Source organism: Podarcis raffonei, chromosome Z, assembly GCF_027172205.1.
Source record: "Podarcis raffonei isolate rPodRaf1 chromosome Z, rPodRaf1.pri, whole genome shotgun sequence".
Classification (NCBI taxonomy): domain Eukaryota; kingdom Metazoa; phylum Chordata; class Lepidosauria; order Squamata; family Lacertidae; genus Podarcis; species Podarcis raffonei.
The window spans coordinates 28,797,066-28,815,549 of NC_070621.1; the positions used below are offsets into that span (position 1 = coordinate 28,797,066).

Here is an 18,484-nt window from a genome sequence, read left to right on the forward strand (position 1 = left end):
AAGGGTTGGGAATGACAAAAGGTGTATAAGTGCACAGTAGCCAGACAGAATGAAGCTTTTCTTTGCCTTTCATAATACTAGAACCTGGTATTATCCAATGAATCTCCTACAGTGGGAAGATTCAGGACATACAAAAGGAAGTATTCGCCCCCCCCCCCCCACAGCACATAGTTAAGCTATGTAACTTGCTGTGACAAGACGCAGTGACTTCAGAATATTGGAAGAGCTTTCCTGAATCAGACCAAAGGCCCATCTAGTCCAGCTATCATGTTATCTTGCAGTGGTCAAGAGAAATCCGAAAGCAGGACCTGAGCGCCACAGAACTCTTCCCCACGCGCAATTCCCCACTGGGATTCAGAGCGACCATGGTTAGTTGCCACTTGAAGGCTTAACCTCCATTAATTTGCCCAAACCTGCTGAATCCGTCTAATCCCCTTCTAAACTCAGAATTACAATATCAAACTGCAAGGCTCTTTCAGTCTGCTCTTCTGTAAGTTTCCAACAACCCATTCGAATAATCAAACCCGATGCGACTCTTTTGTTATTCAAGTCTCTAGCAAGGACTCCCCTGCCAGCAGCCCCTCTCTCCGACTGCATCGCCCACCACTCTTTCGCACAGGAAGCGACCCCTCCTCCATTGTCAAAATCGGACCTTTTGAAACTCAGCTCGTCCTTGCCTGGGAAAGCAGAACCCCCTCCTTTCTCTGACCAAAAAGGCTTTCCGAAAGCGAGAGCTCCCACCCGCTTGCAGCCATTGGCCACCTCCTGGGAACCCAAAGGACGGGGTGGAGTCCTGGGCTGCTTAGAACTGCTCGCCATCCAATCAGAAATGCCTTCTATTGGGAGATTGTTCCCCCCGCCCTCCCCCTGCTTCTCCGCGCGCACGACGCTCACAACTCCGGCTCAGGGATTGGAAGCGGGGCGCAAGAGCCCATCTCCAAAGAGGAGGTTTCGCCGCCCGCCGCCAGCCCTTTAAACAAAGGCTTGGAGGGTTTGCTCAGCGAGCGCCTCTGCCTGCTTCTCTGTTTTTGAGGATAATCTGTGCGTTTTTGGAAGGCGCAAATAGTTTTGTTTTTGTTTGTTTTGGGGGTCCAGCTCCAAAGCGTCACCGAAACAACATGGAACAGATCTGTGTATTGCATCGCCGGGCGGCAGGAAGCTTCTAACTCGGACCTACAGCCTGACTGGATCTGGAAGTAGTCAGTGGCGCTGATCACCCCACCTTGGGAAGGTGGTCTTTGCTGTGTAAGTTGACTTTTCCGTTTGTTTCTTTGAATTCATTGTTAATTTCGCCTTTTAAAAAAACGTGACCAGATTTCTAGTACGTCGCCTAGAGAGGTGAAGAAGCGCCTATAAGCAAACGAATAAAATCTCTGTTCACCACCACTGCCTTTTCCTATGATTTCAAACATTTCCTAGTGAGGCCTGATCCGGTGTGTGTCACACAACGTGATCCTAGGCATATCTACTCAGTAGTAAGTTCTGTTGAGTTCAATGGGGTGTGCAACAAGGTACGGTAAGTGCGGCATCAGACGATCATTTCCAGCCACACCTTTCTGGCGATAAGCCCCTCTGATCTCGGCGGTACTTACTTCTGAGTAGACATGCCAAGGATTCTGATCTAAGGCTCCTGAAACCGATAAGACGACTAATTTATTTCGGCAGGGGTCGTGGTGGGTGTAATCTTTCTGCTTTCATGTCTGAGACTTTTAAGCAACAGTTTTTATAGGAGGCCCACGAATCTTCTCACCTTGGTGTAGCAAAACAAAACTGCCTTTCTTTTTTTCTTTTGAGAGTGCTTTTAGTTCCAAAGTTTCTGCAAATCTGTGTTTGCTCGCAATAAAAAGATACCACAGTGCACATTTTCTGATTGTGATCACTGAATGGGGCTTCAGTCATCACACCACACCCCCATAGCCTCCTTCTCTTTAAATCCCATTAAATATTCTTTTTCTGTTTTTTAAAAATGGAAGTTTGGTATTGCCCCCCCCCCACTTGTTGACTCCTTTACATTTCTGCAATTTTAGCATAAGTTGGCACAAACACCAACATTTACATAGTGCTTTGGCCATCTCTGCAGCTAAAATGTTAAATCCTTTTAGAAAAGCACAGATTTTAGTTTTAACTCCATGGGTCAACATTAAACAGTAGTTTGGGGTGTCTACGTTTTTACATTTTACATTTCAGCACTCAAAAGACATTCCTGTCATTGTAAAACTTATCTCGTTTTAAATCATATCTTTATTTCTGTGTAAAGTATGATTAAACAGGCAATAGATCTGGACACTTGATTTTTCTTTCATCTGTGTGATTCCACTTAGGTGCACGATAACAGCTACTATCCAGTGAGTTGTTGTCATTCCAATGGTCAGATAAAATCAGAGTATCATAAAGCACAACTGAAGCAAAAACAAGAGAAATGGAAATGTAATAAATGTTTTGAAATGTAATGCTCCTTTATTCCCTAGTAAGTTGTTTAGGACTGCTTAACTTAGGATCCAGCCAGAGTTCTGCCCATTTCTTCATTCATTTCTGGGATTTGTATCTTTCCATGTTTGTATTATGAGTGGATTACAGTATTTTATTGTATTACACTGATAATACGAATATTGATAGATACAAACCCCAGAAATGAATGAATGAATGGCTGGATTGTGAGTAAATGTAGCATACAGTAATTATGTATGAAGCCTGAAACTATAATTTACAGAGCTACAGTTCTCAGCACCCTTAACAAACTACAGTTCCCGGGATTCTTTGGGGAAAACCATGTGCTTTAAATGTATGGTGTGGGTTCAACCCAAGTGCAAGACTACCTCCATCAGTTCACAGTTAAGCAACGAGGTGCCAAGTATATTAACAGCAGGTTATGTCCAACTAAGTTCTGCTCAGAACGGACCCATTGAAATTAACTGGCCTAAGCTACACTGGTCTACTAATTTCAATTTGTCCACTCTATGACTAACATAGAATACAACCCAGAATCCCAAATCTGTCCTGAGTGCCAGATACAAGGAACAAAGATGTGTCCCATCTTGAACTGGTAGTCTCAAAGCACCTCATCACATGCACAAAGCCTTGATAGATCAAACCAAAGGTTCATCAGGCCCAGAAGTCATATGGTCACAGAAGCCAACCAGACACCCACAAGGAGGTCATGTTGAGAGCAATAGCTCTCTCCCCACTGTTGACCCACAGTACCTGTATTCAGAAGCATGGATCTGAAAGGCTATATTTAACCATTGTGACTAGTGGTCATTGATAGCCTCATTACCAGGCTCCCGTTCCCAAAACACAACAACATGCACACAGGTTTCCATCTGTTTTTGGGTGCTGTTGGGTGATGAATTTGAATTAAGATGGCAGGCTGAACCTTTCAAAACTGCACTGATTTTTTGGCTTAGAATTCCTGAGCGACACCAGCTGGTTATCTATAATGCTGACAAACTACTGAGCATCAGAAGGGTTATTTCTGCTCAAAGTATGTTGTGTTTAATATAAATAATTTCTCATTATATATAAATACAATGGATGGTGGAACTAGAAGGATGGGGAAGTTCAGAGTTCAAAATCTGCTCAGGATATCCTCATGTCTGGGTATTCTTCATTGCTTTTCTCCTTAGTTAGTGAACTGCAGGGAATAAAGCAGGAAGCTAACTGGATTGCTCTGGATTGATTTCAGAGCTTGCAGAAATAGCCAAAAACAAGCAAGAAACCCAGATTGATTTCAGAGAATATCTTGGCTTCCTCTTCTGCTTCTAAAGCAGACCTCTTTCCTAGGGGAAGGACCATAGTGCAGTGGTAGATCATCTGGTTTGCATGCAGAGGGTCCCAAGTTCAATCCCAGGCATCTCCAGGTAGTTCTGTGTATGTCCCTTGACTGAAGCCTTAGAGAACAGCTGTCATTCTGTCTATATAATACTGAGCTAGATGGACTTGGTATAAGGTAGCTTTCCTGTGTTCCTAGCTTGTAAGTCACTTGGTAAACTCAGTTGCTTGCCTTTCAGGTGGAGGAATCAAATGCTTTCTCTCCCCTTTAAGAAAAAGGGGGGTGTATTACCATTGCAATGGTCATATTGTATTGAATTTCTATGAACATTCAGTTTTGCTAGTGAGTAGCTGAGCAAGGGCAAATGGTGGAAGATGGATAAGGTTACTTGGCTGTTGTAACTGTCTTTAATTCAGAAGGGTTTAAGGACATCTTAAACCCTTAAACCCTTAAGGAAACCCCAATTCAGAAGGGTTTAATTGACTATCCGCATGGTTACCAATTCCAGATTACCTTAATCTTCAACACACAGAATTCATAGGATAGCTGTGAGTGGCATTAATATTAGACTGTTTGCTTTGGAATTAATTGTTGGCCTTAATGAATGGTTTTGAGAACTATAATGCAGCTAGTAATGGGCAGACCAGACATGAATTTTATCTTGTATTCTGGTGCTGCATAGTTATTTTCTCCCCTAGCTATCTGGAAATGAGTGGGTGGGGGTGGGGCGATAGAAGCAAGCTGCATCAGAATTTTGGGAAGAAGACAGATACTTGTTCCCTGATTACTGCTGCCTCCACTTGCCTCCCTGTAAGTTCCTTGGGGCAGAGGTCTGCTGTTCTTGTATTCTGTAAAGCACCATGTATCGTACATTGATGATGATGATGATGTGTGTGTGTTTATATAGTGTGTTTTATATAGTGTGGGTGTGTGGGTGTAGGGGGGAAGGTTTGGGAAATCGTCAGCCATCTGAAGGATTCATGGGGTATCAGTGTCAATAATGAATTGCATTTTGTTTACCAACTATGTTAAATCGTATTTTTAAGATGTACACATTTTCTATGTGCGCAACAGTGCAAATGGCATAATTACCGTAGCAAAGAAAAGAGTCCTTAGTTTAAAGAAATCCCTTTAAAACATAAGAAAAGCCCTGCTGGATCAGACCAAAGAATCATCTAGTACTCCTGCATTATGTTCTCGCAGAAGCCAGCCAGTTAGAAATGGTATAATACTGCTTTAAATGTATAGTGCAGATGTGACCTCTGACTCCCCTTCTGGTGTCACTCAACTACTTGAGTTTGGTATTTGAAGGAGTGATTGAACATTTGGAAATCTCCTGTTTGTGTGCCTGTCCTATCTGAAACTGGGGGTGGGAGATGTGGGCTAGGAGAGTTATGTTTGATTTGGTAGGTCACAAACTGTGCATTTCCAGCTTACCAAATTTGCAGATTTCCCTTGGCAAAAGTTTTCCAATCACTCATTGGTACAACAAGGAAATAAAAACAAGTGCAGGTAAGTCCTTAACAAAAGTAGAACAAATGGAATAATGGGCCTTTTTCATCAGTGCTCTTGCGGGTAAGAGAGTCCAGATGAGAGTTGTGTGTGGCAAATCTAAGGATGATTTGTCAGCAAGTCCTTTGAGAGCCAGCTTTTGAATGTAATATTTATTTCCTTTCAAATGCACAGCCTGCAGAAACCAAAAAGGTAAGAGCTGTAGGGCAGCTGGGGTTTGTTTTATATAACTAATGCACATATTTATTCAACTGGACATATGCAAATTTATGTTTTTAGTCTGCATAAATGCAAGTACTCATAAAGCTGAGCCCAAATTTAGATGCATAACCAGAAAGATTAGGAATGCCCCCACTTTTAAATGAAGCTGTTAAAAAGAAAGAAATAGGCTTATGCATAAAAAGGTTTCTTTTTCTTTTATTAAAAATTGCAAGCTCCTGCATTGATCCATTGGGTGAAATACACACACACAAAAGCAACAGTACTTTTAAAAGGATTGACTGAAAGGTCACAAGGAAATGAGTGAGCATCTTGAGATCATCAGAACACAAGTTTGATTAATCTGAAAAAATGAGATTTTTTTTTTATCCTAATAAGCTATATTCCTCACTGTTGCAGTGTTGCTTTATGGATTTTTGGAGAAATAAAGGCTCCATATGCAGCATGTATTATAATACAGTTACATTAAATGGTAGGTTCAAAGAACTGCAGTTTTTTAAGGATGAAGAAAGTGGTTAGAGGAGACCCCTATTCCCACCACAGAGCTACAGTTTCAGAGTAGTTTTACCACCCCCCTAAAAAAATGCTTATGGGTACTCTCATTTTCCTACTCATATTGAAATACTGCCCCTCAATGAGGCCAAACTTAGATTCACAAAATGTTTAGGGGTATGCGTCCCCGTGTGTGTCCCCCCTGAAAAAAGCACTGAGTTTAACAGTCAATCCCTCTTCCCAGGGAAATTTGTGAATTGCAGCTCTTTGAGGTGAAGAATCTCCTAACAACTCTCAGCACCCTTAAGAAATATAGGTCCCAGGATTTGGTGGGGTGCGGAGGAGCCACGGGTGTTTAAAGGGATATAAAGGTAAAGGTAAAGGGACCCCTGACCATTAGGTCCAGTCGTGACCGACTCTGGGGTTGCGGCGCTCATCTCGCTTTATTGGCCGAGGGAGCCAGCGTACAGCTTCCGGGTCATTTGGCCAGCATGACTAAGCCGCTTCTGATGAACCAGAGCAGTACACGGAAACGCCGTTTACCTTCCCGCCGGAGCGGTACCTACCGTATTTTTCGCACCATAGGGCGCACCGGACCATAGGGCGCACCTAGTTTTGGGAGGCGGAAAACAAGAAAAAATTATTCTGAACCCCAGAAGCCAGAACAGCAAGAGGGATCTGGCTTCTGGGATACCGTGTAGCTGTTCTGGCTTCTGGGGTAACCGCGCCAAGCCTCTTCAGGGCAGCGGGATGAAGGCTCCCCCTGCCCAAAGAGGCTGCGCAGGGCTAAAGCAGAAGCCAGGACAGACGCGTCGCTGAAGGGGCACTGCACCTTCTCTCTCTCTGCGCAGCACCCCTCCTTCACAGGAGAGGTGCTGCGCAGAGAGGGAGAAGGGGCAGCGCCCTTCAGCGAAGCTGGAGAAGGAACAGAAGAAGACCCTTCTGTTCCTCCTCGGGCTTCGCTGGACAGCGCGTTGCTCAAGGGGCGCTGCGCCTTCTCTCCCTCTCTGCGCAGAAAGGGAGAAGGCGCAGCGCCCTTCAGCGAAGCTGGAGAAGGAGACCCTTCTGTTCCTCTTCCAGCTTCCAGCACAGGCGCGTCGCTCAAGGGGCGCTACGCCTTCTCTCTCTCTCTGCGCAGCGCCTTCTCCTTCCTCCTCCGGCTTCCAGCACAGGCGCGTCGCTGCCAAGCGGGAGGAGGAACAGAAGGAGACCCTTCTGTTCCTCCTCCGGCTTCGCTGGACAGGCGCGTTGCTCAAGGGGCGCTGCGCCTTCTCTCTCTCTCTGCGCAGCGCCTCTCCTTCACAGGAGAGGCGCTGCGCAGAGAGAGAGAGAAGGCGCAGCGCCCTTCAGCGAAGCTGGAGAAGGAACAGAAGGAGACCCTTCTGTTCCTCCTCCGGCTTCCAGGACAGGTGCGTCGCGGCGAAGCCAAGGAGCCTGCATTCGCTCCATAGGACGCACACACACATTTCCCCTTCATTTTTGGAGGGGAAAAAGTGCGTCCTATAGAGCAAAAAATACGGTATTTATCTACTTGCACTTTGACGTGCTTTCAAAATTCTAGGTTGGCAGAAGCAGGGACCGAGCAACGGGAGCTCACCCCGTCGTGGGGATTCGAACCGCCGACCTTCTGATCGGCAAGTCCTAGGCTCTGGTTTAACCCACAGCGCCACCTGTGTCCCTTAAAGGGATATAATAGTGCTTTAAATGTAAACAGCAGATGGGACCACGGTCAACAATGGGGGGTCTTATGATAGTAGGGAACTTGGGTTATATTGAGAGATACATTGAAAGATAGCTTATTTGGTAGAGCACGAGACTCTTAATCTCAGGGTTGTGGGTCCAAGCCCCACATTGGGTGAAAGATTCCTGCATTGTAGGGAGGGACTAGATGATCCCTGTGGTTCCTTCCAATTGTGTGATCCTCTGAATTATCTGATCACTCAGCTTATCGGCTAAGATGATTCCCTGAGGTCACCCAGTAAGCTTCATGGCTGGCTTGAGCTTGAACCCAGGTCTTTCTAGGTCTTCTCCAATACTGTAATACTATACCATATTGCTGTTAATATCATTATTCCTGTATAGAGCTATCACCCCTCCACTGACATGAACAATGAATATTTTACAGGTCTATGGAGCTCAACGCCTATAACACCTGACAATTGGCCATTCTGACAAGGGCTGATGGGAATTGTAGTCCAAAACATCTGATAGCCAAAGGTTGGAGGATGCAGATCAGGCATAGGCAAACTCGGCCCTCCAGATGTTTTGGGACTACAACTCCCAGCATCCCTGACCACTAGTCCTGTTAGCTTGGGATGATGGGAGTTGTAGTCCCAAAACATCTGGAGGGCCGAGTTTGCCTATGCCTGATGCAGATGTACAGTGTGCATGTCATACATACCATTACAGTAATGTGCACTCTGTATGGTTGGCTGGTGTTCTTGATGCAGCGATGGGAAACCTGTGTCTCACCAACATTTCTGACCATTGGGGGCTGCTGGAACTTTACGATGGGTCACCAGTTCCCCAACCCTTAATGACAATGAGGCCGAAGTGAGGAGCAGCTTCATAGTTTACAACCCGTACTCATGCAGTGTGATGCTGCGTATTTTTACACAGAGGTATGTCCCTCTGTGTAAATACAGGGACAGGACGCGGGTGGCACTGTGGGTTAAACCACAGAGCCTAGGACTTGCCGATCAGAAGGTCGGTGGTTCGAATCTCCGCGACGGGGTGAGCTCCCGTTGCTCGGTCCCTGCTCCTGCCAACCTAGCAGTTCGAAAGCATGACAAAGTGCAAGTAGATATTTATCTACTTTATAGATTCATCTACTTTATAGTTATAGGTACTGCTCCGGCGGGAAGGTAAATGTCGTTGCCCTGCACTGCTCTGGTTCGCCAGAAGCAGCTTAATCATACTGGCCACATGACCTGGAAGCTGTACGCCGGCTCCCTTGGCCAATAAAGCAAGATGAACGCCGCAACCCCAGAGTCGGTCACGACTGGACCTAATGGTCAGGGGTCCCTTTACCTTTACCTTATCTCAGAACTGAAGCAAAATGGTGTGAATTTTTCCAGAGAACTCTTGAAATTGCCTAAGATTTGCTATTTCTGAAGCCATACAAAAAGAGGAGGAATTTGTCATTTGATGTGGTTCCAGGCTCCTGACTAATGGTTCCTTTTGTCAAAAGCATCCTGGGTCAGATGTTAGATCATGTATTACAACAGGACACACGCCGCTGGAATGTCTGCTGTTTCTCCCACTGCAGATGTTTGTCTCCTGTAGCCATTCTGCAGGGGCCCCAAACCACTTCTGCTAGTGATGCCTGTTGCGTGCTTTATCTGCATGTGACTTACCTGCCCACGCCAGGGACAAAGATCAAGCTCTGCATCCTTGGATACTTTCGTTTGCCAAAACTGAAGTTTCCATGAGTCCCCTGCTTTCTTTAAGCTGACTCAGACCATTGATCCTTTCAGCGTAATATTCCCAGCACTGTCAGACAGTGTCAGACAGCACGACATGGAGATGACTTTGAGGTTTAACCTGCAAAACATGCTCTTTCCAGCTCGCTGTGGTCCTTCCCCAAATAGAACCAAGTAGTATGTCGGACACCAAATATAATAGAACCTAGAAATGTTCTTTGAAATGACAACTGCTTTAGAAGGCAAAGAGCACACAAGTGAAACAGGAAATACCTGGATTTTTAAAAAATGCACACATGCTATACAGCACAAGGGCCATATTCCCTTCAGGGCAACTTCCCAGGAGTCAGCAGTGGGCAAGGCCAGAGGGAAAAGTGATTGGAGCTACAAATGCAAATTTTATCTTACTACAATAGGCTAACTCACATTCCCCTCTCCATTCTCTATGCAGGCAAGCAAGAGGCATTATCAGAGTTCAAGGATACATTCCAGCCAAGAGGATGTGAAAAACAACATTGAAGGACTGGGTGATTAGGAGTGGTTTGTTGAGGTGATGTGGTTGGAAGACTTCTGAGGGCCAGAGAGAGAGACCAGAAATGTTGATTAGGTTCCCTGCCCAAGGTTCCCTCCTCCTGGAATACAGCATCATTCCCCACACTGTTGTTCTCCAGATATCGCTGGACCACAACACCTGTTGGCCCCAGCCAGCATGTATGCTTGAATCCAACTCATACACAGAGAAAACCCATTGAAATCAATAGACACGACTAATGTAAGTCCATAAATTTCAGTGGGTCTATTCCGAGTATGACTTAGTTGGATTCAGTCCAGAGAGTCTGGCCCCCATCTGCACAATATCATGCCGCTTTAAACAACCATGTCTTCTTCCTCACAAAGAATCCTGGGAGGTGTTGTTTGCTAAGGGTGCTGTGAGTTGTGAGGAGACCTCTATTCCCCTTACAGAATCAGATCCCAGAGTGGTTTAACAGTTAGTCCCTCTTACCAGGGAACTCTTCGAGGAGGAGGAGAGTCTCCTTAGCACCTGTAACTAACTTCCCACGATTATTTGGGGGATGTTTTATATAAATTGGGAGGTACTTAGACTAAGTATTTGAGAACTGATTGCTTTTTCCTTTCTGGCTTTCCCCAGGAGAATGGCACCCATCACACCTGTGTGGCAACAAGCATTCAATCAATATCACTGGAATATGCTCCTTAAGGCGAGCAGGGCTTCCTGACTTTCATTGCATGGATTCCACTTAATTTGGCTTTGCAAAGTGCAGAGCTGAAATGGGGAATCACAGCAACAACCACACATGCATGACGGATGATTCCTTCAAGTACAACCTCTATGGAGCTGTCTACAGCATGGTGTTCATCCTTGGCTTGATCACTAACTGTGCTTCCTTGTTCGTATTCTGCTGCCGCATCAATATGCGATCTGAGACCACCATTTTCATGACCAACCTGGTGGTCTCCGACTTACTCTTCGTCTTCACTCTTCCATTCAAGATCTTCTACAACTTCAACAGGCACTGGCCCTTTGGAGACCTTTTGTGCAGGATCTCAGGGACAGCCTTCCTGACCAACATCTACGGGAGTATGCTGTTCCTCACATGCATCAGTGTTGACCGCTTCCTCGCCATCGTATACCCGTTCCGATCTCGCACCATTAGGACAAGGAAGAATACAGTGATCGTGTGCATGGGTGTGTGGATTCTCGTCCTCAGTGGAGGGATCTCAGCATCCTTGTTCTCCACCACCAACACTTACAACACTAGTACAACATGCTTTGAAGGCTTTTCCAAAAGCATATGGAAGACCTACTTGTCCAAAATTACAATATTTATTGAAGTGGTTGGCTTTCTTATTCCCTTGCTGCTCAACCTCATTTGTTCATCACTGGTCCTGAGGACCCTCCGGAAACCTGCCACGCTTTCCCAGATTGGCACCAACAAAGAGAAAGTGCTGAAGATGATTGTTGTACATTTGGCCATCTTCCTGGTGTGTTTTGTGCCTTACAACTCCATCCTTTTCTTGTACGCCCTCGTGCGTTCTCAGGCCATAGCAAATTGTTTCTTGGAGAGATTTGCGAGGACATTCTATCCAATCACGCTGTGCATCGCCACTCTGAACTGCTGCTTTGACCCTTTTATCTACTACTTCACATCAGAGTCTTTCCAGAAATCTTTCTACATAACCCCCCACCTCAAAACTGACTCTCTTTTCAAAACTGAAACTCCCTTAACAAAAATTGCGCTACCGGTGATGCAGGATGAGATGAGCGACCAAGCCATTACAAAGGGGAGAGAGCTGACATCAGAATCAAATTTCTGAGTCTGAGATTTTTGCACTGACAGGAGGCTGAGAATTGGACTTCAGAGGAAACTCTACATAACTCACTGTCTGGGTGAAGGGAATGGGGATGAGAGTTGAGAACCACAGGGAAGCGTTTTATATATGTACGCAGCCAGTTGGGTGCTCATTCTGCCTTCGGAAACCTTCTCATCATATCTTAACTCAAATAACACTGTCATTTTGTATGATTTGCTTTTGAAGCTATGAAATAATAAAATATTTCACTTTACCTTGGGGTTGTTTTTTTAAAAACTACAGCTGATTATTTATTGTTATTTGGGGTTCATGCACAATTTCCAAAATTTGGCATTCCAGTAAGTTATTTTTCTATGTATTTCTTGCCTTCCAAGGAGTCTTGCTTTGAATCTCCACTGATTTTGCCACTAGTGAAAGGGCTCTGAAGCATCCTCTGGTGGCATCAAAGGGTAGTGTGAAATATATGGGGGAAGGTGTCCTTTCAGGTTCTCCCAGCAGTGCCAGTTGGTTGGAGGAACTGGTCATTACTCAGCATCGGAATGGTTTAGGAAAGGACCCAAATAGGTTTCTTGTTGGTTTGCAAATATTAAACACAAGTACACAAGCATTAAAATTAAAGGTACATCTGTATATTATTACCTCCACATTAATTAATATGCTACTATCCTGCCCTTTTTTCAGTCTGGAGCACAATTTCATGAAGAGCAACAATAAAAGACAACCATATACCAGTTAAAGACATAATTAAACCAGATAATCAAATAGCATATCATAAGGAGCAACAACAGTATCTGCTACTCAAAAAATAATTATAGCAGGATAAGTGAGCTCATGGTGCATTTGAATCAGGGTCTTCTTGCACTGCAGGTGCAAGAATATACAGATGTCCCCAGGATGGGCATGTCCCAACAGCAATTCTTCCTTCTGCTCACATTACTCAAATTCTTACAATTATCTCTTTGTTTGTTTTACTCAAACCTGAACATTTCACATTCGACCTACAGAGGTTAAATCTGAGGGTGCTTGGGAGGAATGTGAGAATGTATTCCTGTGATTTTTGAAGCCTTACCCCTCTCACTCTCTCTGACTGAGTTTGGTTGGGGACATACGGATCATAAAGTTTTAAATCCCAAAAGTAAATTATTGTGAAATAATTTTGCAATTTAATATACTTTTCTATTTTTCTAGAAAAAGAGGTGCCGGAATTCACCATGAACACCCCCCTTGTTCTCTTAGGATGGCAATGGCACTCACTTGAGAGGTGCCGGAGCCAAGGTCTGGTGAGTTCTGGCTGAAAAGAAGTCCTGAATAACAGTACTAAATTTTGGGTGAATTGTGCCTAGTTTCTTCTTCTTTTCTAAGGTGGTAAGGTCAAAGGGAAGGAGCTAGACAAAGAATGATCCAAGAAGTCCCCATGGCAGAACAGGCGGGTGATAACAAGCGGTACGTTACAACTGCCTAGTTTACAAGAGGAAAGGCCCAAGAAGATACTTTGCATGGAGTTAGGCCAAGGACCCATTTGTCTTTGGTGCTGCCCCTTCTAGAAAGCCAATGGTACTCCAGAGCCCAGGCTGAGAACTGACTCAGCCCTTCTCCATTGTGCAGTGGGGGTGGGGAACCTGTGGCTTTCCAAATGTTCTTGGACTCCAGCTCCCATTAGCCCCAGCCCGTATGGCCAATAGGGATGTTGTGAATTCCTAGTCCAATGACACCAGGATGGCTGCAGTTTCCCCATTCTTATCTTAAAGGATACAGGCAACTTACAGAGGAGCTATGTTCCGGGGCCCTGCATGTGTAAGTGAAATTGCACAAAATGGAGAACACCCTCTAAATAGCCTTTAAACACCCTTTCTGGTGTGCTCTCTCCAAACCAGACCAAAAATATTGTATCAAAAAATATCCATGACTAGCGTTGAAGCTCTGGGATTGGCAGAAGGCTGGAGGATGTGCAGGAAAGCGGCAGTGACGGGAGCTGCTATGCTACCCCGCAAATCAGCTCTTAGGCGGGGAGGCTGAGCAGCCTAAAGAAAGCTCCACTGCGCCTCAGGTCTCTTCAGGGCTTCCTCTACCCTTTCTGATGTCCTCTTCGGGCTCCAGGGAGGGCCTCCTTGTGAGCCCCAAGGACTCTCCAGCTCTCCTGACATTTCTGGATTTGAAATGAATTGCTTAATTATCTCCCAGCACCACACAGATACACAGTCAAAACTGAGTGACATGCCTAAGTGGGGGAGGGATGCCTTCATACAGGAAGCAGGGTTGGAGCAGATCTCTGCCTGGGAGAACCAAAAGTAAAATTTTTAACTGGAGGTATCTGAGACTGTATTTGGGAGAATTTGTACATGGAAAGCATGTGTTCTCATCACTGAGCTATGCCTATCACCTCAAAGGCAGGGAGCTGGGACTCTGGGTGCACATATGATACCTGTTGTCATTACAGTCTTTGAAGTTACAAAGGAATCCTTGCCAGGAGCAAAGAGCTCTGTGTTCACACCGAAGTGTACTACCCTGCCTTGCCAGCACAGCTGGTTTAGTAAGCAGTATAATAATGCAGTTGTTGTTAAATGTTGTGTTTACTTCGTTGCAAACCAACCTGAAAATTATTATAGGGCAGCATGGTAATACTTTTAATTAAAATATGTAAATGAACAACATATAAAGCATACTACCACAGAATTTTATTTTATTTTAAATAGCATGCATTTCATTTTATCCACACCACTGTTTGCCCTGCTCCTTTTCCCTGGGAAAAGAGATCCTTTCCCCCATCTGGAAAAGCTGTGCATGTTATGTGAATTTGTTCATATGATGATGCATCTTTAGCCATGCTTATGCTTTAAATAGGTTCTAAGTCACTTGGAGAGCTTTTGTGTCACAAGTGATGGACAAGTTCATTCATTAATAATGACCATAGTGGTAGTAGTAAGGCAACTTCCCCTACCCCATCCAGCTGATTGGAATTGTAACCTAAAACAGCTGAAGGGTGTCAGGTTGGAGGAGGACGACAAAACCCTACTGGCTCTCAGGCTACATTTGCACCATACATTTAAAACATTCTTGTGGCCCTTTAAACAATCATGGCTTCCCCCAAAGGATTCTGGGAGTTCCTAGCAACTCTCAGCACCCTTAACAAACTACAGCTCCCAGAATTCTTTGGGGGAAGCCATCCCTGTTTAAAGCAGTATTGTAGTGCTTTAAATGTATGCTGTGAATGTCACCTCAGCAAATTTTAAACTCGCATTCCTATAACTGAACAAGTTCAGCAGCCTGGAAGCAGGAGTCAATTGCTCCCATTCTCAATTGCCTTGAAAGTGTTTGGCAGCAGTGAAGCCTATAGATTTACTGTAGGTAGGAAAAGCTTGAGAATTATCCCTGGTGGTTTTATCACAGGCAAAACCTAAATGGAAACTGCAGTTCAACCCTGAATGGGAGGAAACAAAAAGACCGAGGATTTCACCCAGCTAAGTCCTCCTCAGGGTAGACCAATTTAAATCAGTGGGTCTACTTAATTGCAGTGGGTCTGCTCTGAGTAGGGCTTGGTTGGATGCATCCCTGATGCCACCACTCTCTGTGTATAAATCCCACTGTTAAATAGCCTTTCCACACACACACCCCTCTCTTCTTTTCATGCATATGTGATTCTTGAGTTACATGCCAAAGCTTGAGCTCTTCTGGTGCCAAAACCCTGTTCTGAGTTAATGAAAGTAGCAAAGCTGCTCTAAATGTACAGAAAAAGCAGAGCGCCTAGTAGGCCAAAGTTGAAAGTAAAGAAGAGGGAGGGAGGGAGGGGTGTCTGCATTGCACATGATTCCAGAGAGTTTCATGTTCTCCTAGCAGACACCTTGACAGGTTTGGGGGTGTGGTTTTTTGTGTGTTTTTTAAAGGGGTGTGTTTCTTTCATGCCCTTGGAACAAACCACAGTCTAGTCTTCTTAATGGAAAGTTGAAAGTAAGGAAGGAAAATTGGTTTGCAACTGGATCGTCTCCAGGATGCTCATACATAAGCTGTCTCTAACCTGAGCATAATGCTTCCTCTTTCTCCCTCTCTCTCTTTTGGAGGGCAACTCACTGCCAAAGCTTACAACCTTTCTGTTTGCAGTTTGGCAAGCCAAGAGCTGTGGTCAGTTTTCTCACGTAAAATGTAAGGCTGTCATTGTTTGCTAAAGCTGTAAACCTAGATGGTGGGGTTTTTTGTTTTTTAAAAAAGGTAATTTAACACCTTTGCTCTATAGATTTATCTAGAGATCATTTGCTAAGATGGAGATTTACACATGGCAAGACGTGTGTGTGTGTGTTGAGAGGAATGCATATGCATGTTTGCTCTGTATGTGTTTGTGTGTGTACAAATAACCAATTATGCATTCATAGCAAGAGGGGGAAAGCTTAGGAAAATGGATTCACAGTTTGGGCAGCTTACAGAAAACTGGGTCCCCCCACTTTCTCTAACAAAGAACCATTGTTAGCAAAATGGGCAAAAACAGAAACATTAGTTTAAGTGCACAAGTGCACAGTGAGAGTGATGTGTTTATATAGTTCTGCTGTAACTGCTGAGAAGAGAAAATTGAGAGAAAATGCTCAGGGAGATTCGGAACATTCTGTTTGCTTTATACTTTTATTCATTAAGGTTTTACATAATTTTATTCAGATTTGCATAAATTCATTTTATTGCATTCCATTTCACTTTATTTTAATATTTGCTAAAATAGGAACTTTCCTTCCCCCCCTTTTTATAGGGACATGTCTGCCAAGAAAATTGACATCTTAAACTTAAGATGTTTCTGAGATAACTATTGATGCCACCCTGTGTAGCTTTCACACTGTTACAAGCTTTTATTTTATGATGGTCTGATGACTAGATACAAGTTAATGAATCTGTTTCTGTGTAGCTGAATCCTGAAAGAGGCAGGACATCAAGAAAAAACAAGTTCTGATGTGGTCTCCTTGGTTGACCCGAATCAGCCCAGTTTGACTCAGGAGCTGAGATTTAGCTGGATCCAGAACACCCACCCCAGACTATTGTCTATCCAAAATGGAACCGTTTGTGCACAAAAGAGGTGTATCAGCAAGCTCAGGGAAATCTCAAGGTTCACAGGGGTACAACTGTGCAGTGGGAAGCCTGGCAAGCCAATGCCCTGCTTTGAGGGGTACATTAACGGCGCCCTGCAATCCCAGCATCACTTTGCAAGCCTTGCAAAAGCAGTGTGGCGTTGGCAGGGTACATGTCTGCTGTGTCCTCTCAGCACCGGCTGGAGGGTGGCTGAGAAGGATGCAATAGCTCATGGCACCCTGCCAGCTTTGCAGGGTTGGCAGGGCATTGTGAGGAATGCACCCTCCTAAAAAAAAATAGCCTCCGGGGCACCGCCCCACAGCTGCCCCCCCCACTATACCTCTGGCTGGAGGGGAATGACAAACTGAGAAGGTGGGGGTGGGAGGGATGAAGTTCAATGAAGAATTCTGAAAAGGACATGTCTGGCTGGAACCCTGAACAGGAGCACTACATACTGCAACATTTTGTTGCAGGTCATACCCATGGAATTTGGTGGCTAAGCAAGGCCAGATTTGTGAAGGATATGAAAGGTGGTATGTAGTGATGGAGGAAGTCACCACTCTCGTAATATACAAACTGGGTCTTAGTCATGTATGGCATTTAGCTGTTACTCAGAAGTTACATATATGTATATTATAGAATTGGAACAGAATCTCCGGACAAAGAACTGTGTCAGTATGAATTGAAAGCTTCATTTTAAATTGAATCAAAAGGAGGATGTTAGTCAGAATGGCTGGCCCTGAACTTGTTCTGTTGATAGTTTCCAAAACAGCAGCATAAACAATGCAAGCAAGACACACGACACACAAGCAAGCCCCCCTCCATTTGCGTGAGTAGCATTTCCTGGAAAGCATGGGTGCAATTTCTTTCTTGTTCCATTTTCTGAAAACACTTCATTAACATCACACCAGAGGTCTCCAGGATCACATAACTCTTTCCTTTGAAGTTGTTCGTATGCAGTAGACCACTTCTGACAGTCTGAGGCATCATAAGACCACAGCAGTCAGATGACTGTTTTGATATTCACCCTGGTCAGGAGGCTGAGAACATGTTCCACACCACCCGGGTCTCCGTTTACTCTCAGTTTGCTTGTTGACAGGGGCAGGAAGACAGAATTTCTTCTGAGTGAGCCTGATTTCAAAGGTACATAGGTAAGGCAAAGTGGTTTAGTCATGCTGGCCACATGACCCAGAAAGCTGTCTGCAGACAAACGCCAGCTCCCTCAACCTGAAAGCGAGATGAGCACCACACCCCTTGGTCAAGTTTGACTGGACTTAACCATCCTGGGGGTCCTTTACCTTTACCTTACCATCTACTTCAGAACTGTCAACACTGACAGGCAGCTGCTCTCTAGGGTTCCAGGGAAGATTATTTCCCAGCCTTTCGTGGAGATGACGGGGATCGATCCTGAAATTTTTATATATTCTGAGTAGTACGGTATGTCAGGAGCTAAATACCAATGTCTTTAGAGTGGATTTCTTGAGGCAGGTGCTGCACACTGATGTCAGATGCTGGCCCACAATTTGGTAAAGGGGATGAATTAAGCATCCTTAGCTGTGCAGGAGTTAGTTCATGGGTAGGCAGACTAAGGCCCGGGGGCTGGATCCGGCCCAATCTCAATCTGGCCCGTGGACAGTCCAGGAATCTGTGTGTTTTTACATGAGTAGAATGTGTCCCTTTATTTAAGATGCAT

The 18,484-nt window shown here is 44.7% G+C and overlaps 1 protein-coding gene across 2 annotated transcripts; it reads left to right on the forward strand.

The window, feature by feature from the left end:
• Positions 1–885: 885 nt before the first annotated feature.
• Positions 886–12,001, forward strand: LPAR4 (lysophosphatidic acid receptor 4). Of its 2 annotated transcripts, XM_053374038.1 has the most exons (3): positions 886–1,245; positions 5,456–5,473; positions 10,565–12,001. In XM_053374038.1, exon 3 carries the CDS (start codon positions 10,705–10,707, stop codon positions 11,749–11,751), a length of 1,047 nt encoding a protein of 348 aa, XP_053230013.1. In that variant the 5' UTR covers positions 886–1,245; positions 5,456–5,473; positions 10,565–10,704; the 3' UTR covers positions 11,752–12,001. The 2 variants fall into 2 exon arrangements, with proteins under 2 accessions (XP_053230013.1, XP_053230012.1); XM_053374037.1 differs by lacking the exon at positions 5,456–5,473.
• The last annotated feature ends 6,483 nt before the right edge of the window (positions 12,002–18,484 follow it).

Bases quoted from the DNA above. Each gene is read 5' to 3' on its own strand.
- LPAR4 (XM_053374038.1), top strand. From the start codon at position 10,705: ATGGGGAATCACAGCAACAACCACACATGCATGACGGATGATTCCTTC.